Below are 20,740 nucleotides of genomic sequence, written 5' to 3' on the forward strand. Positions count from 1 at the left end.
GCAAAAACCACGGGAGCACACTCACTCTTTTCTGGCATAGTGGTGACATACCATTAACTTTCACTTTCAAGCCCACAGGTGTCCAACTCAAGGCCCGGGGGCCAAAACCGTCACATCATTGACTTTAAAGGGACATTGTGTAAGATTTTGGCCGTTTTTTATTCAAACGGAATACATTAAATAATTGTAAATTTGAAAAACTTGCAAATAAATGTGTACTTAATGACCAACACTATCTTTTAAATATAATCAGAGGTTTATATATCATTAAATTATTTTACATTGGGCGTGGCACTTTTCCGGAGGCGGCCATGTTTGTTATAGCTACTGACAATGGTAAATGCATAACCTGCTGTCCAAAATGAAAAACGGTCTAAAGCTTACACACTACCCGTATAAGATTGTGACTAAAATACTAAAGTCTGGATTTTTGGGGTCCACCAAAATGGTCCCCACAAGGATAAAGGTTCAAGATGCAGGAGTTTTATTGTCATATGTATAGTATTCAATGTGTATTATATATATAATTATATGTATTGAATAGTAATTATATGTATAGTATAAGTTTCCTACAGAGACAGTAAAACTCCACCATTTAGCAAGAACCAAGGACACAGTCATACACATGTTTTTGACTATAAGCTACTACTTTTTTTTCATGCTTCGAACCCTACCACTTTTAGCCCAGTGCGTCTTATTTGCAGTATTTTTTTAAGCCACCAGGGAGCATTCTACCAGTAAACAAAGGGTGTCAGAAGAAGGCGCTATGGAAGTATTGATTTTGAATTTGAACTGCTATTTTACTCGCCACCAGGAGTCACTCTCCAGTCATAAATGCAGCCAGGCATGTCAATGTTGTGTTGGTGCGGTATTCTAACACTCCAAGTGTAGGTCTTCTGTTGAAAATATGTTGGTACTGCTCTTATGTGCAGGTTTGTTCAGTCTGCGTTCAAGGTTTGAGATGTTGCTGGAACTGGGCAGTTTGGGAAAAGAAAAGTTTTAAATAAACAATTTTATAAAAACGTCTGCGTAAATATCTGTGGCTTATATGTTATGGCATGGGTCCCAGTGTGTTTTGACAGAGTACAGTTCTGAAAAAAAAGTGCTATTTCACATCACTAGCGGTTGATTTCGCAGATTTTTCGTTTGAGTAGATTTTCGCGTTTCCCAGACACAAACTCAAGTGAGTGATGAAATCATCAGATGACAGGAAGCAACCACGACGGGCGCTCGGCAGGATGCCCCTCTGTCGTTGAGCAAGTGCCTCTTAGTGCTCTTTGACCGCCATTCCGCAGCGCAGTCAGAATGCAGTGGGGCGAGGCACGAGAGGACAAACCCGTTTGCCGAGAGGGCGCGGCCGGCAGGTGACCCCCGGCACGGCACGTTTCATGCCACTTTTCTCCCGCACCTCGTCCAGTCAGCATCATGCCCCTCAAGTCAGCCTCAACGGGGGGCCATGCCGCCATCAACACGCAGATGGACGGCCGCTCCTTCGAGGAGCTGCGTCAGGAGTGCCTGCAGAAACGCATTCTGTTCGAGGACCCTGACTTCCCCGCCCAAGACTCCTCACTCTTCTTCAGCCAGGCTGTCCCTGTCAGGCTTGAGTGGAAGAGGCCCCCGGTATGTCGAGCTTTTTCATCAAAGACAACACAGTCGTGTGTGGCGGGCGCACGTTTGGTGACGTTTAGTGGTGGTGTGTTTGTCCTGTTCGCTGCGTGACTTACTCAAGAAACAAATGTGGGTCTTTTGTGTCATATGGCGTACCAAAGACACGCCTTGCAACTTTGCATTGTGTGCAACTCTTTCATGTGTGTGATGTAAATGTCATGTAGCACATCAAAGACACCACTTTGCACGCAGAGATATCTTTTGTACATGTGTGCAAAATTGCATATTGTCCATTGATACAACTGCATACATAGTTGTGTAATGTGAATGTTGCAAAGACAAAGAAGTTTACCACACATCAAAGACCACTTGCAGGCATGTAAGCAATAAATGTCGTGTCACAGCTAAGGCAACTCTTTTATGTGTGAATGTTGTAGCACGATGTGCGGAGCACGTCAAAGATACTGAAGGTGCTTGTGTGCTTTTAATGTCAGCGCACATCAAAGACACAAAATTTGCACACGTCCTTTGAATGTCACAGCACATCAGAGACACAACTGTTGCAGACATGGAAGCATTAAATGTCATGTCACAGTAAAGACGCAACTCGTATATGTGTGATGTGAATATCGCATAGCACAACAAAGAATGTCAGGTCATCAAACACAACTGTTGCATGTGTGTGTTGTAAGACACATCAAAGACACCACTTTGTGTCATGCTTCAAATGACAAAGACACAGCTTTTGTACATGTTTACAAAATTATGCATTGTCCATTGTGATGCATAGGCTGCATCAAAGACACACCTGTTGCATGCATGTTGTGTATTGTTTGTCACCAAGCATGTGGTGTTCATGTATGTATCAGACACATCAAAGACATTCCTGTTGCATGTCCGTCGCGTGTGTTTGCCATGATACATCTATACAATCTTTGACCGTAAGTGTGCTTTGTTTATCGAAGTGAACAGTTTCCTGCTTGTTTGTGTATTGTATGTCACGAGACGTCTCCAAGACACGTTACATGCATGTTTTGTATATTGTATGACATAAGATACATCGAAGACACAACTTTTTGGCGTTAAGGGCATTTGCTCTGTATCTCCCAATTTTGTATGAGATGCTAAGCTGCTAAGGACACAAGTGGTGTGTCCATGTGTGGGTGTGTGCCTGTGAATGTATGTACTTGCCATTTTGATTGCCTCATATGTGCCGCCTCCCCCACCTTACTACACACACACACCCCAACAAGGAATGTGTCTGTGTGTGTGTGTGTGTGTGTGTGTGTGTGTGTGTGTGTGTGTGTGTGTGTGTGGATTGATAAGCTGGGAATGCAACCGGACCTGCCATCTGACATGTACCTCAACCTGTTGTCTGTCTTTGTCGTCTCCATTCTCCTCATTCTTGAGCGTCAATCAAGCCCCGCCTCTTTTTTGTTTCCTCAGGAGTTGTGCGCCAACCCCCAGTTCATTGTGGGCGATGCCAACCGGACCGACATCTGTCAGGGGCAGCTTGGTACGCAAGCAGAGATTCACCTGAAAATGTTTCAACGCATCTACTAGTGGTTGCGTGTCAGTCCATTTGCTTGCCAAAAAAGGGCCACGTTATTTTTATTTTTTTTCCAATTCCAATTTCCAATATGTGGATGGCGGGTGGCAAATGAGCTCCCGGGCCACAGTTTAGACACCTCTGACTTGGCTGATTGACATGTTTACTTTTAAAATACTTCTAATCAAATAAACGTTGTTTCACGAAAGCTTAACATTTACCTTCCTGCGCCTGCTTTACCCACAATGCACCTGCACAGGCGACTGCTGGCTCTTGGCCGCCATCGCATCCCTGACTCTGAAAAAAGACGCTTTGGCCCGGGTGGTCCCGCACGATCAGGACTTTCAGCGCCGCTACGCTGGCATCTTCCACTTCCAGGTACCACAAGAAAGCGCCACAAGAAACTAGTATGTACAGTATGCCCCCCCACCACCAAACTACCATTTGAGGACAGCACATAACCACGCAAGTGTAGAATCATCACTTTTGAATCACAAACACCTTTCAACCTATTTGTGCAATAAGTGCAAAAACACATAACATTGTTAACCATAATGCCACACAGTTTGATTTCTTTTTTTGGGGGGGGATCCTATCTGCTTTTGGTATTTGTGTCCCCCAAGACACCTAATTGAAATGATGAGGTTGCTTATCAGGCATCCGCCGGACTTGACGAGCTGATCGTTTGAATCAGGTGTGTTGGAGAACGGAAACTTCCAAAATATGCCATTGAGGATATTCACACTATGTTCAAAAATTAAGTAAACAAATTTTCTCTTTTTTTAATGCCTTTATTACTATTTTAGTCACAAGGGTATCTGCATGTCCAACTCATTACCCCGGAAAAAAAAAAAGTCATTTTATGCAGAGGTGTCAAACTTGTTTAAGCTTGTGGACCTCATCGAGAAAAATCTATTCCCAATTGGGCCAGGCAACTAAAACCATGGTACAGTATATGTTTATATAACTTTTAAACAACAACATCGAAAAAAGAAGAAAAAAAATCCGTTTATATTTATACTTTACATTACAAAATAATCTCGTGGGCCTGATTAAACCCATTTGTGGGCCAGAACTGGTCCGCAGGCTGTACGTTTGACACCACTGTTTTAGGGGCTAGGAAATCCAATGCATGATGTTCATGGGGTGTCCCCATAATGACCAAGGCCCGGGTTTTACTTTCTTTGTGGGAACTTCTTGCCCTCGTGGGGACCATTTTGGTGGAGCCCAAAAGTTCTGACTTTGATTTTGTTAGTCAGAATATTTAAAGTCACAATTAGCATTTTGCACCCCACAAAAAAATGATATGACGGGCCGGATATGGCCCCCGTGCCTTGAGTTTGACCCCTGCGGCCTACAAGTATGTTTGAATGCAGAACAGTCAAATATTGTGCTTCCAAATGCATCCCAATGCATTTGCAAACCTTTTCAAACATACCGTACTTGTAACACATAATAGCATCTTTTTCCCCATTATGCTACAGGGTATAAAGTTAAAAAAAAAAAAAAAAACTTTTGGCCTTCATAATGCTTAAAATGTAGAAAAAAATGAAGTAAGCAATCTTTGATCATTTTTCATTTTTACGTTTTTTTATTTTTTTTGGCATGGTTCTACCCATAATATACTTGTTGTCAAATTGAATCTGTTTAGCTTAAAAGTAACAAATACTGTATACTTGTAGTCAAATTGAATCTGTTTGGCATAAATGATTTTTCTACATTTTGTTTCCGCAAACATTTGCAATGGGGTCCTTGGAAAATTTGCTTTCGAAAAGGGGTCCTTGACTCCAAAATGTTTGAGAACCCCTGCGGTATTTCAAAATAAACCTTTTTTCACACTTCTAGCTATGTCTGCAATCAAACTTTTTCATTAATTTTATTAAACAATATTTTGTGGGCAATGTTAAAATGTATGTTTAGATTAGCCACTTGCCGCAAAATGAGAATGGCGGGCTGCAAATGATTTTTTTTTTAATTGCTCTTATTTGTGGCTCAGTTTTGGCAGCACAACAAGTGGCTGGATGTGGTGGTGGACGATCGTCTGCCATCGGTGCGCGGACAGCTGATCCTGCTGCACTCGGCCTCCAACAACGAGTTTTGGAGTGCCCTGTTGGAGAAAGCCTATGCCAAGTAAGCACTGGTGCTTTCTTGGCTTCCTAAAGATATACGAAAAGATCTAAGGACCACGTTATTATTTTATTTCATTGTTATTTTCAAAAACTCTTACGTTAAGGCTTTCATTCAATCCCATAAGTGTCTTTTTTTTTTCCATGTTTGGCTTTTTTTCATGTCTATAAATGGGTGGTACAAATTACATTAGTACTTTTGGGACCTAAAATGATCAATTACTTTTGGTAATTAAGCATGAAAATAAATACTTTATACATTGAAAAAAGTTGATGACTTTTAGGTACTTAAGTAACTAAATCAACTGATTTAGTCATCGAATACCAAAATAACTGCTCAATTTAGTATCTAAGGTAATGAATTACTTTAGTACTTGTAGTATCTAAAGTAAGTAATCCTTCGCATTAGTATTTTAGTAGCTAAAGTGATCGATTACTTTAGGTAATTCAGCATGAAAATAATTACTTTATTCATGAAAGAAATTGATTAATTTTAGGTACTTAACTAACTCATTCAAGTGATTACTCTAGTATTTGAATACCAGAAATACCCTGCACAAGCCTCTGTCCCCACCTGCTTCAAGGTCACCACCCAAGTGCCTCTCCCCAAGCAATGCACCGTGACCTGTGTGAATGACTACCATCCTATAGCACTCACCCCAATCACAATGAAGTGTTTTGAGAGGATTGTCATGATGCATATTAAAAAGACTATTCCAGACACCGTGGATCCCTCTACAATTCGCATATCGACAGAAACGGTCCACGGATGATGCAGTCAACTTCCGCCACACAGCTCTCAAGCACTTAGAGGGCAAGAACACGTATGTAAGAGTGCTCTTCGTCGATTACAGCTCAGCATTCAACACAGTCATCCCTGACAAACTGACGGACAAGCTCCTTGCACTTGGTCTGGCACCCAGCCTCTGCAACTGGGTGCTAAACTTCCTCACAGGCAGACTCCAATTAGTCAGAGTCCACGACCGCACGTCCAGCACCAGAACTGTGAGCACAGGGACACCCCAGGGCTGTGTGCTGAGCACCCTGCTTTACACACTCTACAACTTTGAACTGTGTCGCCTCCCAAAACATTATTGATCACTGATGGGGCTGAGACAGCATATAGGAAAGAGGTGGCAGACCTTGTGGTCTGGTGTTGCAGCAACAATCGCCACCTCAACACGGACAAAACCAAAGAACTGATCATCGACTCAAGGCGGTAATTGGAGCCACACAAACCACCACTTTTCATCAATGAGACAGAGGTGGAGAGGGTGAAAGCCTTCAAAATTCTCTGCACCTACATCAGTGAGGATCTCAACTGATCCCACAACACTCGACAGATCGTCAAGAAGTCCCAACAAAGACTACTTTCTGCGGAGACTGAAGAAATTTGGCATGTCAGCAAATATTCTCAACAACTTCTACAATCCAAAGTGTCCTCTCCACCTCCATTACAGTCTGGTACAGCAACTGCACAGAAAAAGACAGGAAGTCTCTCCAGCGTGTGATCAGGTCCTCACAGTGCATCTGTGCAGCAGCCTTAGCCCCAATGCAGGACATTTACCACACCAGGGTCCTGCGGAGGACACGCAACCTCATCAAGGACAAAACACACCAGAACACAATCTGTTTGAATTGCTGCCATCAGGCAGACGCAACAAGAGCCTGAGGGCCAGGACTGCCAGGCTGGCAAACAGTTTCTACCCACGGCCATCCGGATTCTAAACAAATCCCTCACGCACTAATCTGCCTCTTACTGCATGCATAAATAATAGTTTCTGTTGTTGTTTTACTGCTATTTATTGCGATTTATTTATTTCTCCTTCTTATTATGGAATGTAGTCTGCTGCTTGGAGAAGTGCTTCGTGTGGTATAATAATATTATACATATGACAATAAAACTATACTAGTTATTCAATCCCAGATACTTATATCTTTTTTTTTCTTCTTTATGTTTGGCTCAAGTATACCTATAAATGGGTGGTATTAAATGAGCCAATTATTAAAGTAATCGATAACTTAAGGTAATTAAGCATGAAAACAATTAATTTATACATGAAGGTCCTTGACTATATTTAGGTACTTAAGTAACTCATTCATCTGATTACTTTATTATTTGAATACCAAAAATAATACTTTTTACTTTAGGTATCAATTACTTTTGTACTTTTAGTCCCTAAAGTGATCGATTACTGTAGCGCCTAAGTCATCAAGTCATCAAGAAGTTTTGATGCACCAGCTGTTTTTAGAGCCTTGTTTTGTCAAACACAGGGGAAAAAAAATGCGCACATAACTGGGATTGATTAATGGGACTCTTACAAATAGATTTTTTGGGATTGAATGAGATAAATTTAAAAATGTAAATTAGGATTATTTCCACACACTCAACTGTTTACCATTAAACCTTTTCATTATTATTATTTTTTTTAAATAGCATTGCGGGCCATGTCAAAATCTAATTTGTGTATATCCGATAAAATGCGAACGGCGGGCCAAAAATGGTCCTTGGGCCATAGTTTGGACTTTTTTAAAAATGATTGAAAAAAAAAGAAGACTTTTGTATACAACCAATTATTGCAAGGTTCTAAATGTGTTGGTGCACAGGCTGCATGGCAGCTATGAGTCGCTGAAGGGCGGCAGCACAATGGAGGCCATGGAGGACTTCACGGGCGGCGTGGGCGAGATGCACGACACCAAGAAATCCAACGACCACCTCTTCCATATCATGAGGAAGGCCCTGGACCGAGGATCCATGATGGGCTGCTCCATCGACGTGAGCCTCGCTTAAAAAAAAAACAAAAACAAAAAAAAAAACACCATGTAGCTCTCCCCCTGCTATGAATGAAATTGTCCTCATAATGAAAGCTAAACTGAAAAAAAAAAATGGAATGAAAAGTAAGAAACCCCGACCGAGTGTCCCACTTTGTCCCGACTGGTCACAGATCAGCAGCTCAGCCGAATCGGAGGCCCAGACCAGCAGCGGCCTGGTCAAAGGTCACGCCTACTCCATCACCGGCCTGCAGGAGGTAAGGACGCCACCAGCGGCGACCGCTCCCCGGGATGGGCGCGCCATGGCCTTCGCTCCAATTTTCAGGTCAACTGCCGAGGTCAAAGGGTCAAAATGGTGCGAGTGAGGAACCCCTGGGGTCAGGTGGAGTGGAACGGACCGTGGAGCGATGGGTATGATGCCAATCTTGCGCAATATGGACCGGTTAGGAATGAGATGTTTATCCGGACAGGCTCTGACTCTGGCTGGCAACCAGTCCTTTTTTTGTTTGCGAGCGCCTTCTCGAGACTGTCATTTTACAGTATGTACTTTGACATCAGTCATTTTCTTTTTCTACAATATATGCACCTGTCGTTGGATGGCGACCAGTCGTTTGAGTGACTTTAAGTGCCTTAGCGACCTGTCACTTTGTATTCTGTATATGTCTTGACATTGGATGGCAACAAAGTCCGTTTGTCGTCTATACATGCCTTGATTTAGGATGACGACATGTCATTAATTGTCTTCTAGCGACTTGTCATAGGCTAGTGGCTACAAGTCCTTTTTTTGTTTGCGGGCGCCCTGTCGAGGGTCATTTTTCTACATGACAGTAGGTGCTTTGACATCAGTCCTTGGATGGCAACAAAGTCTGTTTGTCATCTATACATGCCTTGATTTAGGAGGACAACCAGTCCATTGTCATCGGGCGACCTGTCATTGGCTGGTGACCACTCATTTATTTTTAGATATAATTGTCCATTTCAGTTGTGACTATTAATTTTTCTGATCCCTAGTCATTTTTTTCTTTCCAATATTGGCCGGCAACCTTTTTGGGAATCACAGGCAGTGACCAATCCATTTTTTATATACGCGGCATATATAACCCTAACCCTAAATGTTGGCTGGCAACCAGTCCTTATTTTGCCTGTAAATGGCCAGACGTTGAATAATAAGCGACCAGTCTCTTTTGAGTGTCCAGTCATTGGTTGGCTTCCAGTCCATTTTTCTTGTCATTTGGTGGCGACCAGTCCATATTACTGTCTGTATGGTCCTTGTCATTGGATGACAACAGTCCAATTGTTGTCTATACATGCCTTAAATTTAGCTGACCAGTCATTTTTTTTAGATATCCAGTAATTGTCCTGTTATTGGTTGATGCCCAGTCATTTTTTTGTCTCTACATACTATATTATTGGAATACGACCACTCATTTTTAAGATCATGAACAGCAACCAATCCATTTTATACAACCTGACATTGAATGGTGACCACTCCATTTTTATTTTTATTTTATCTATACACGGCCAAATGTTAGCTGGCGACCAGTCCTTATTTTGACTGTGAACAGCCAGACGTTGGATGATGAGCGACCAGCCTCTTTTAAGTGCCCAATCATCAATTTTTTTTGTCATTGGGTGGCAACCAGTCCACATTTCTGTCTGTATGGTAAATGGAATTTCACTTTATATAGCGCTTTCCTACCTTGGGTACTCAAAGCGCTTTAGCACCACACTAGTAATTTACCTACTGATGACGCAGCATCAGGAGCAACTGGGGGATCGAACCCACAGCCTCTCAGCTGGGAGACGACCACTCTACCACCGAGCCATGTCACCCCATGCCGTCTGTATGGTCCTTGACATTGGATGACAACAGTCCATTTGTTGTCTATACATGCCTTAAGTTTGCATGGCAACCAGTCCATTTCTTACGTCTCCTTACACACTAATATTGACTCAATTTTTGCCTGTAATTTCTCAGAATGTGGACAGTGACCAATCTATTTTACATTTCTCAACCTTTAGATGGTGAACAGTCCAATTTGTATCGATACATGGCAAAATGTTAGCTGGTGACCAATCCCTTTTTTGTCTATGCACTGGCAGTCATTGGTCGGTGACCAGTCCATTGTTTTTCTGTCGTTAGAGTACCCTGCCGGTACAGATTGCTGAGCGGGCACCAATTGTCAAACTAGTACCCTGCCATCGGACGGCGACCGGTCAAGGGCATGATGACATCATTGATAGGCCGATCCCAAGAATCAAAAGTTGTCTTTTGCACGCAGCTCCCGAGAGTGGGACTACGTGGACCAAGCGGAGAAGAATCGAATCCTGCAGCACTCCAGCGAAGACGGGGAATTCTGGTCAGTCTTCAGGGATATGTACTTGTCTGACATCACCTGAACGTTGTGCAATTTCATGCTGGCCGTCTTACGGTTTTTACACATGAGTCATATGCTTATTTTCCATTGTAGAATTGTTCTATTTTTGTAATTGCTCCAGTTTATGCTGCCAATTTTTTTTTCGGATTTTTTTTTTGCAGATTTTCTCGCTTTCATCTTGTTTTGAGTCCATCGCATGAATGCATGTGTGGGGTCGACATTTACGACTTACAAATCCCTGGAAAAATACTTGCAAATACATTTGAATGAGTTTGCTCGTCTAAAATGGCAGCTCCTAACTACCTTCCATGTTAACACTATTGATTTTATAGCTTTATTTTTTATATCAGATTATTTATTCAGGAATTAGTGTGAATATATTCATCCATGTTGTTTTTTCTGAAAGTCTCTATTTTGGTCTGACCTTTACATGATTTTTAGATCTATTTCAACAAATGATGTGTGCAGTCATTTCATGACATGACTTGTCCATGTTTGCTTGTCAGGATGACCTTTGAGGACTTCCGCTCCAACTTCGACAAGGTAGAGATCTGCAACATGACGCCGGACGCACTGAGCGACAACACCAAGCGCCACTGGGAGGCACAATTGTTTGAGGGCCAGTGGATCCGGGGCTCCACCGCCGGCGGCTGCAGGAATTTCATTGGTGAGAAGCCGCGGAGCCGCCTACGATTCTTCGCTTTCCGGGTCTGAGCGTGCGGCCTGGCCTGCGGGTCGGCAGACACTTTCTGGACCAACCCGCAGTTCAAGCTTGAGCTGGCCGACGCCGACGACGAGGACGACATGTGCAGTGTGGTCATCGCGCTGATGCAGAAGAACCGACGGCAGCTGAGGAAGGAGGGCATGGACCTGGAGACCATCGGATTTGCAGTCTATGAGGTCAGAGGTCGACCACTCTGGCTCACTTGGCTCACTTACTCGCATGGTTGCCTAAGTGTCAGGCCCGCCCAGTAGCATTTACAGACTACTTCCTGTTTTTACTCCACTTTCAAAATCAGTGCCAAACATGATAGTGTGTCATCATCTAGTGCCTGACACTGGAAATAAAGGAAGCCCAGAGCTAAAGGGAATTATTAAATGTTTCCAAGTAAGTTTGTAAAATAGTGAGACCAAGAACCAGAACAAACAATCCAGGTGGGTTTGCTCTACTTCTAATTGAGAACAACATGAATCATTTGGAAACTGTAAGTGTGACACCATCTAGTGGACGACAGTGGATTTACACCCAAAATAAATGCGCTCAGCTGTAAATTCCCAGAGAAAATCTTCAAAGTCCCTGCTCAGATACCAAACGTTTATGTAATCAAAAAAAGGTTTCAAAATGTAGGGTGGAAATGGGGAATTATCAAATGTTTCCATATAAGGCTGTGAAATAATGAGCCTAAAAACCAGAACCGGTGATGGAGGTGGGTTTGCTCTACTTCTCATTGAAAACGAGATGAATCATTTGTATATTTAAGTGTGCCTCCCATCTAGTGGCTGTCCGTGGATTTACAGCCAAAATAAATTTACTGCACTGTAATTATCTAAAATAATCTTCAAAGCCCCTGTTCAAATCAACAAATGTTTGTGATACTAAAATAATAATAATAATAATAATAATAATAATGAAAACATCGTAGTGTGGCACCGTCTCGTGGCCAACAGTGGAATAACACCTGAACTAAATAGAGGCCAGAGCAAAAGGGAGTAACAAAATGTCTCCCTATGAAAAAGTGAGTCTGAGAACTTGGTTTCTGTACTGTAGTTGCCTAAAACAAGGGTGTCAAACATATGGCCCGCGGACCATTTCTGGCCCACAGCCACAGCCACAGTTTAATCTGGCCCACGAGATGATTCAATAAATGAAAAACTTGAAATGTTTTATGATTAATAGTAATGTTAATGTTTTATGATTAATAGTGATGTTGTCCTTGTAGAATTTTGGACAGTATTAAAAGAGTAATAAATCTAAGGTTGTTGTTTTAAAGTTATATGAATATATACTATGATTGTGTTGGTCCTGACCCACTTGGTAAGAGATTTTCCACTACGCGGCTCGCAAGCTAAAACGAGTTGGACACCACTGGCCGAAAATGTCTGCACACCCCTGTTTAAATACCAAATGTTTTTGATATAAAAAAAAGAAAAAATACATTGTAACCTTCAACCTGCATGACAATATGAAAGTGCCCTATGGTTTTATTATGGGGGCAATTCCACCGCTGGCCACCAAGTGGGGGTACACTGTTTAAAATTGAAAGAGGTGGAGTGAAAATAGGTGCGTACTTGGTTCTGACGCATGAGGTTTTGCCAAATGTTGAGGAGAGTGCCCCTCCGTGGTGCAGGCCCCCAACAATGCCGAGCAGCAGGGCAAAGACTTCTTTCGCACGCACGCCTCCAAAGCCCGCAGCAAAACCTACATCAACATGCGCGAGGTGTCAGAGCGCTTCACGCTGCCGCCGGGTCGCTACCTACTGGTGCCCACCACCTTTCAGCCGCACCGAGAGGCTGACTTCCTGGTGCGCATCTTTTCCGAGAAGAAGGTGGCTGCCCTGTGAGTGACAAAGCACAACTATGTATATATATTTTTTTTTACATTTTAAGTATGGTTCATTTTAATCGAGAAATAATGAATCAATTCAAGTGATCAACTCCATTAAATTAAGTAAAAAACAAAACAAAAAAAACAATATTTATCATATTTTCTGCACTATAAGGCACAATCTTTTATGAGGCACTTAGAATAGAAGCTACAGTGGTGCCTGGCCTTGCGTTATGCATCCACAACAAGGAGTTGTCCTATAGGGAATGGGAACAATACAATCAGATGAGTCAGACACTTTATCACTGTATTTTCCGCACAATAAGGCACACCGATTATAAGACATACCGTCAATGAATGGCCTATTTTAAAAGTTTTTTTAATATATAAAACACATTGCATTATAAGGCGAGTGGAGTAGAAGCTACAGTACTAGCTAGGGTTGTGTTATGCAGCCAGATGGAGCTGCGCTACAGGCAATGTCAACAAAACAATCAGATGAGTTTATCGCAGTATTTTACACACATGGCACACTGTATTATAAGGCGCATAGAATAGAAGCTACAGTAGTGGCTGGGCTTGCATTATGCATCCACTAGATGGCACACTGTATTATAAGGCGCATAGAATAGAAGCTACAGTAGTGGCTGGGCTTGCATTATGCATCCACTAGATGGAGCCGCGCTAAATGGAACGGCAACGAAAAAATCAGGTCAGTCAGCCCAACTTTATCAATGTATTTTTCCGCACTATAAGTGTCATGGGGGACCCCAAGCCCGAACAGGATGCAACCGACAACAGAGGGGTTGGGTTCAAAGAGTTTATTACAACAGAAAGCGCACGTCTGGCGTGGAAAATAAGGGTGTCCAAAAAGAGAACGGGAAAGTACAAACAAAAGTCACAAAGTACGAAATAAGGGAGAGACGAGAACGTCTAGATGGGATCAGTCCAACTGAGGAGTAAGGCAACGAGGGGGCGGAGGCTACAGGAGAACGACTAGGAACAAAGTAACAACAAAAAACATCAGGCGAGCAAAAATACAACGAGAGAAAAGTACCAACCAAAAGATCACAAGCGAGAGGGACGCGAGGCACGAGAGTTCACTGGGCGCAGGGAATATGGCGAAGGAATAACCCAGCGTCGCTCTCCTGTAGCGACCAGCCTTAAAAAGACCCTGATGGGTAATGGGGAACAGGTGCGCAAGGCTGGTGACCCCGCCCCCTCGTGGCACAATTGAACACTGCCTAGGCACAGAGCATACACACCACACATATGACAATAAGGTGTCATGTCCTACAAGCCACATAGAATAGTAGCTAGCTACAGTAGTGGCTGGGGTTGTGTTATGCATCCACTAGATAGAGCTGTGATACAGAAGAGGTCAACAAAATCAGATGAGTCAGTCAAACTTTATAACCATATTTTCCGCATTATAAGGCGCACCTTCGATGAATGGCATATTTGAAAACTGTTTTCACATATAAGGCACAGCACATTATAAGGCAAATAGAAAAATAGCAGCTGTAGTGGTTGTGCTTGCGTTATGCATCCGCTAAATGGAGCAGCGCTAAAGTTAATCAAAACAAAACAATCAGATGACTGATTTTTTTTTTTTAGTGTCCTTTAGTGTCACAGTGCTAGCCAGGCTGTAAAGTCCAATATATATATATTTTTCGTTCAGGGAGATGGGCAGCAACGTAGACGCCGACCTGCCTGAGGTGAGCCCATCACGTGATGTTTGGCCCCACCCCCTCATGGCCAGGCTCGGCCATGACTAATGCGCATGCCCCCACTTAGCCCCCGCTGCCCAGCGCGCCCGAGGACGAGACAGACGAGGAGAAAGGCCTCAGGAGGCTCTTTGACCAGCTGGCCGGATCGGACCGAGCCATCTCTGTCAGGGAGCTTCAGCAGCTGCTCAATGGCGTCCTCAGCAGCCGTATGTCTTAAACCTTCTCTCTTTTCTGCAAATGAATGGCGTCTAATCCTATTATTTGTCCCTTTATCCTCCAACTTTGGCTCACATTTTTTTGAGGAGCCCTAATTGATGATTGATGGCAACCATTCTCTTTTCTACCAACTCTAATCAGGTCAAATATAGACAGGAAAGTGAGTGGTCGCCATCTAACCTGGGAGCATCTCAAATCAGTGACAAAGTGACAGAGTGGTCGTAGTCGCCATTTAACAATGGGCTAAGTATGCACAAATACTGTATGTGGACTGGTCACCCTCGCCCTTAAAACAATAGACTAGTCGCCATCCAATATCAGGTCAAATATGGACAAGCATGAGAGTGGTCGCCGTCAACCATAAGGGCACATCAAATCAGTGGACTGGTCGCCGGCGACTGCTAGGAACCCGAAAGATAAATGACGGAGTGGTCGTCATATAACAATGGGCTAAATATGCAGACCGGTTGCCTTGGCGACATCAGCCTGACTGATTTGATGTGCCCTCATATTTGGTGGCGATCACTCACTCACCTGTCTTGAACTGATATTGGATGGCGATGAATCCCTTGTTTTAATGGCAACTGTGACAGGTCCGCTATGGCAATCACTCTGCATATTTGTGCACATTTGGCCTATCATGAGACGACCACTCTGTCATTTTTCTATTGGTTTCCGAGCAGTGGCTGGCAAGCAGTCGACTTTCTCTTTTTACATGGCCTGATGTTAGATGACAACCACCTCTTGTTGGCTGGGGACCAGTTGGATTTTTTTCCTTTACGTGCCTTGTTCGGCGACCAGTCGATTATTCGTTTAGTCCAAGATGTAAACCCGGGCCGGATCCAGCTGGGCCCGGGGTCTAACGAGAAGCAGCGTTACAACAAGTTGGTCTCTGTCCTCAGGGAAGGAGATCCAGTTTGAGGGCCTCAGCCTCCACACCTGCCACAGCATTATGAACCTGATGGACGTATCCTTCCTTCATTGATTGGTCGATCGAGCGTGTGAGTGGGACGTGGGCGGTTGCCTTTTGCTCCCTTGACTCAGGCCGGCAGGTGGACAACACGGGCAAGATGGAGTTCCAGGAGTTCAAGGTCTTCTGGGAGAAGATGAAGAAGTGGATCGTACGTGAGCCGCCCGTCAAACGCCGGCAGGCGGATGGGGCAGGTGCATCCTGGAAGATTTTTGACTTTTTGTCTTCTTCTGCCTCTTCTGGTTGTTCTTTCTTCTTCTGGTTCACTTTCTGTTGCTGCTTCTTCTTTTGGTTCTGTTACGTTTTCTGCTCAATCCTTCTTCTTCTGATTCCTCTTCTTGTACTTCTCATTCTGTTTCTTGGTCTGGTTCTGGTTCTTTTTGTCTGATTTTGCCTTCTCCTGTTTCTGTTTGTACTTCTGGTTGTTCTTCCACTGTTTTTGCCTTCATTTGGTTTTCTTTCTTCCTCTCCTACTTCTTTTGGTTTCTTCTCCTACTTCTTTTGGTTTTGGTTCTTCGGATTCTTCATGTGCTCTTTCTTCTTATCCATGTTCTTTTGGTTATCTTTCATTTTGGTCCTTCTGCCTCTTCTAATTTTTCTGGTTCTTCTGTTTTTCCTTTGGTTCTTCCTCCACTTTTTCCTGTTTTTCCTTGTTCTGGTTCCGTTTCTCATCCTGGTTCCTTTTCCTTCGGTTGTTTTGGTTTTCCTTCTGCCTCTTCTGCTTATTTTGGTTCTGGGTCTTCTGTTTCACGTTTGTCTTCTGGGACCTGTTTTTCCGCTTCTCGTTCATTGTTGTTCTACTTTCTCTTCTGATTCTTCTGGTCCTTGTTCTTCTTCCACTTTTGTTCTTCCGGGTTTCTTTTTTGGGTTGCAGATGCTCTTCCTCTCCTTTGACACGGACCGCTCAGGCAAGATGTCCTCGTACGAGCTCCGCAGCGCCCTCAAAGCCGCAGGTCAGATCCCAAAAGCCTGCTCTTCAATCTCCTCGGGCCTTTTCCTGTTGTTTTTTTTTTGTTTTTGTTTTTTAATATTAGCTTCAGAAGTGTGACAGAGGTGGGACAGATTAGAACTGTGCATACAATGTAACATGTTCCAATTCATTTGCTTTTAATTTGAAATGAAAGGTGTCACAGCACAAAGTTGGACTTGGTGCTGGGTTCAGGTGTGATGCAGGCCCATTTGAGAGGCGCAAGTTTAAAGTAGGTGGTGTCTGTGTGGCGCAGGCATGCAGTTGAACAATCAGTTGCTGCAGCTACTGGGCCTGAGGTTTGCCGATGAGAAGTACGACATTGACTTTGATGACTATCTCACCTGCATTGTCCGTCTGGAGAACATGTTCCGTACGTCCCCAAGACACGAGCACGCTCATGCCATCGTCATAAGCAACCGTTCATCCTTTTTCTTTTCTTTTTTGCTTCCTCAGGAGTTTTCCAGGCGATGGATGAGCACAACAAGGGCAGGATTCGAATGAACATGTTGCAGGTAAGTTTACCTTAAAGTTACTCAAACTCAGAATGGGCGTTTTTATCAGAGGTGGGCAACTTACATTTTTTTTGCTGGTCCGACTTTTGTCATTCGTCATAGCTCTGCCCCCTTTCCGTCAGATGGTGGTCCGGCAGACACTGGTCTACTTCTGTCTGCACTCATGACACACTGCACTCATGCTACTTTTTTTCAGTTTTTTTACCTATACGTACTTAAAGTATACGTACTTATACTTAAACACCATGTCTGCATTTCTACTGGTAGACTGCAATTGCAACACAACACAATTTGTTTTTGTGATGTGAACAATACATTAATATCTCAATAATAGAATACAAAAAGTAGGACCAGATAAGTTTTATACTTCTTCCTATTTCCTTTTGAACATATATAGCAAATTTCATTGAACTGAACATATACTGACAATTCTTTTATTTGCGTCTTTTGGTGTTTTTTGTTTGTTCTCACATTTTATTTTAATGTGCTTATTATATTTATGTTCAATAAAAAAACAATCAATCAAAACAATTTAACTGAACACTCAAACAAAGCCAGTTGAGGGATGTGACCCTAAGCTATAATACACCAGGATGTTTATCAACCCGCATCTGAGGGAATGCACATGGGACAAGAGTGCAATCAGCAATCATGTCCAGTGTTGCTGACGCGCGCGTGCACAACTGCGCACCTCTCGCACATTCTCAGCGCACAAGAAAATGTATGCTGCACATAAAACAAAATCCGATATAAATGTATTAAATAATCTCTAACATAAGACCTCATCTTATCTGATTAATTAGACCAATAATATTGTTTTCTGTACCTTTTTGCATTGTGACAGCGAGTGACAAGTGTCCAGCCAATGATACGATAACTTTCACTTACACTATTCATCTAATCAAACACATTGACAGAAACGTTCCCTGCATATACTCCGCGTGCAGGTTAGCTAGCTAACAACAGTGACGCAAAGCTAACCTGCAGTAAATTAACAAGCAGTGACACATCCACTCACCAAGCCAAAGTAAAAAAGAAATGTGCTGCAGGGAGTTTCTGTGAATGCTCAGACGCATTGAAAATAAGAGGGATCATTGATCATGTCCACTGGATGGCATTATCATGCTTTACATGATACTCAATTAGTGGATATCGGTTCTCATTTATCACTGTCTGCCCTACAACTATAGAAGGTAGTTTCTTTAACGTTTGTCTAAATTTAATCTGTCACATACACGACATACATACAAATAAAACAAAGTATTGCTGAGGTTGAATTTACTTAAAAAAAAAAAAAAAGCAATAGTTAGGTAATGTAAATACTTCTATCTTGCATTTCCCGGCCAAGAGCCAATCAGAGAAAGAATGCTTTTTTTTCTGCAACCATTGGTTACTTGAAAGAGTGAGCGTCTCGCAGTGCCCTCACAGAATGCTTTTATCAGTATGGAATTTATTGATGTAAAACATAAATAGAAACCAAAATAACACAAAAAAAAACTTATCACTTAAATTCTAAACTTTACTTTACCCCAGAGGTGGGCACTTAGCGAGCACTAATGGACTGTCCATCGGTCCCTTACTAACGGATGCCTCTATTGCCAACGGACTGACAAATGATGGGAATGCTTAAAAAAAACGGCAAATTAAAAATGTCAGAATAGCAATTTTCATCTATCGTTGTAATCGTCAGCCGCCATAGGTCTGTCAGCCCGCCACGCCCCTTTTTGCTTACTGATTTATAATTAAACTGTTTTGGATGTTATCTGCTATATTGCTCCATCTATATTGTACAAACTGCAATCAGCCTGAAGTCAATGTGACAATAGTCACTTTACAGAACCACCAAGCAGTGGAGAAGTATTTTCAATTGAGTGAATAAACCGGGTTGGTTTACAGCTGGCTTTACTGGAGATGTATTTGTAGTTGCTCTCTTTCCTGGTTTCAAGTTTCTTGCTGGTAAGAGCATTCTGGAAATGCAGAACAAACCTGCATTCTTCCTCTGGTTGGCTGTTGGCCAGGAAATGCAAGATAGAAGGTTTTTAAGATAGAAGTTTTATAATTCCCTAATTAAATGTTTTTTTTTAGTAAATTCAACCTCAGGAATACTTAGTCTTACTTGTAGCGTATGTGACAGATGAAATTTAGACAAATACTAATTAAACTGTCTTCTATAATTGTAGGGCAGGCAGTTATAAATGTAATGTAAAACATAATTCCATTCCTCAAATGTGGGATAATAAACATAATGGTATTTATAGCCTAGGGTTAAACCCCTTAGCTGGTTTTATTTTTGCTACACTTATATTACTGTCATGTGTTTCAATTGCAGTGTAACTGTAGAACCACAGAAATTGTGTTATCTTAAAGTGTAAGTACTAAAACAGAAAAAATAATTAGTGTGAGTGAAGACAGGAGTAGTTCAGCACCTGATGAATGACGGGTCAGGAAAAAAAAAAAGTCAAATGTCACCCACTAGTGGTGACGGAAGTTTGGGCAAAAATACACCGACTGGACCTACGATTACAATTTCATATGGCTTGAAAAAAGTAACAGACTGATGATGATGGAAAGGGGACAGGGTCTGACGAATGTTGGACCAGCAAAAAATATGTAAGTAGCTGTGTTGAATGACAAGTCCACCTTCTTCTTTGCAGTTCCTCATCTTGTCCATGAACGTGTGAGAAGACGGCATGAGCAAAACGCAAGCCAGCACAAGAACAAAAGTCGGCCTGTTCTCATAAAAAGCAGACCTACTAATATGTGTTCCTTCTATATGTTGTTAACCTTCTTCTAGTCTTTCTTCTAGAAACAGAGCTATTAATGTTGCATGGAGGGTTTTAATTTGATATTGATTGGTACTTTTTGATTTCCTTTTCAATGCCACAATGAGCCAATAAATTGCCAATAAAGCTGTGAAGTGTTTGTCATGACTAATCTTTTTTTTCCCCATCTGCCATAAATCTTTTTTTAATCACTGCTACTAAAAAAAAAGTTATTTTTGGAAATTCTACTAAAAACGTATTTTTTTTATTTCTACATGACATTACTATTGATTTTATATACAATGATAATAATTGGACTCACCACAAAAAAAACAACTTTCATTTTCAGTTGTTGCCACAAGATGTTGGGAAAGCGCTACAACACCGTAGTCAAACTCAATATATATATATATATATGTGTGTGTGTGTGTGTGTGTGTGTGTGTGTGTGTGTGTGTGTGTGTGTGTGTGTGTGTGTGTGTTTAGAAAGACACAAGGCAATTTTTAAGGTCTATAATTGCTGCTGTCAATAAAGTTGAAAGTTACAAAAGACGATAGGAATCTCGACAGTCCTTTCGGGTAAACCATCAATTGCATAATTGA

The 20,740-nt window shown here is 42.2% G+C and overlaps 1 protein-coding gene across 2 annotated transcripts; it reads left to right on the plus strand.

Moving 5' to 3' along the window:
* The first annotated feature begins 1,376 nt into the window (after positions 1-1,376).
* Positions 1,377-20,298, plus strand: capn9 (calpain 9). 2 transcript variants are annotated; one of them, XM_088420534.1, is made up of 19 exons: positions 1,378-1,620; positions 3,055-3,124; positions 3,417-3,535; positions 5,154-5,287; positions 7,891-8,059; positions 8,229-8,312; positions 8,381-8,466; positions 10,338-10,415; positions 10,940-11,100; positions 11,176-11,333; positions 12,782-12,990; positions 14,660-14,696; positions 14,776-14,914; positions 15,827-15,891; positions 15,977-16,045; positions 16,769-16,847; positions 17,118-17,234; positions 17,318-17,376; positions 20,031-20,298. In XM_088420534.1, the coding sequence occupies exons 1-19, from the start codon at positions 1,426-1,428 to the stop codon at positions 20,055-20,057; spliced, it is 2,055 nt and encodes a 684-aa protein (XP_088276660.1). In that variant the 5' UTR covers positions 1,378-1,425; the 3' UTR covers positions 20,058-20,298. The 2 variants fall into 2 exon arrangements, with proteins under 2 accessions (XP_088276661.1, XP_088276660.1); XM_088420535.1 differs by lacking the exons at positions 15,827-15,891; positions 15,977-16,045; positions 16,769-16,847; ... (1 more) ...; positions 17,318-17,376; positions 20,031-20,298 and adding an exon at positions 15,066-15,818 and having other exon boundaries at positions 1,377-1,620.
* The last annotated feature ends 442 nt before the right edge of the window (positions 20,299-20,740 follow it).

The sequence above is a fragment of the Hippichthys cyanospilos genome, chromosome 7 (genome assembly GCF_059441005.1).
Source record: "Hippichthys cyanospilos isolate Australia breed blue-spotted pipefish chromosome 7, RoL_Hcya_1.0, whole genome shotgun sequence".
NCBI lineage: Eukaryota > Metazoa > Chordata > Actinopteri > Syngnathiformes > Syngnathidae > Hippichthys > Hippichthys cyanospilos.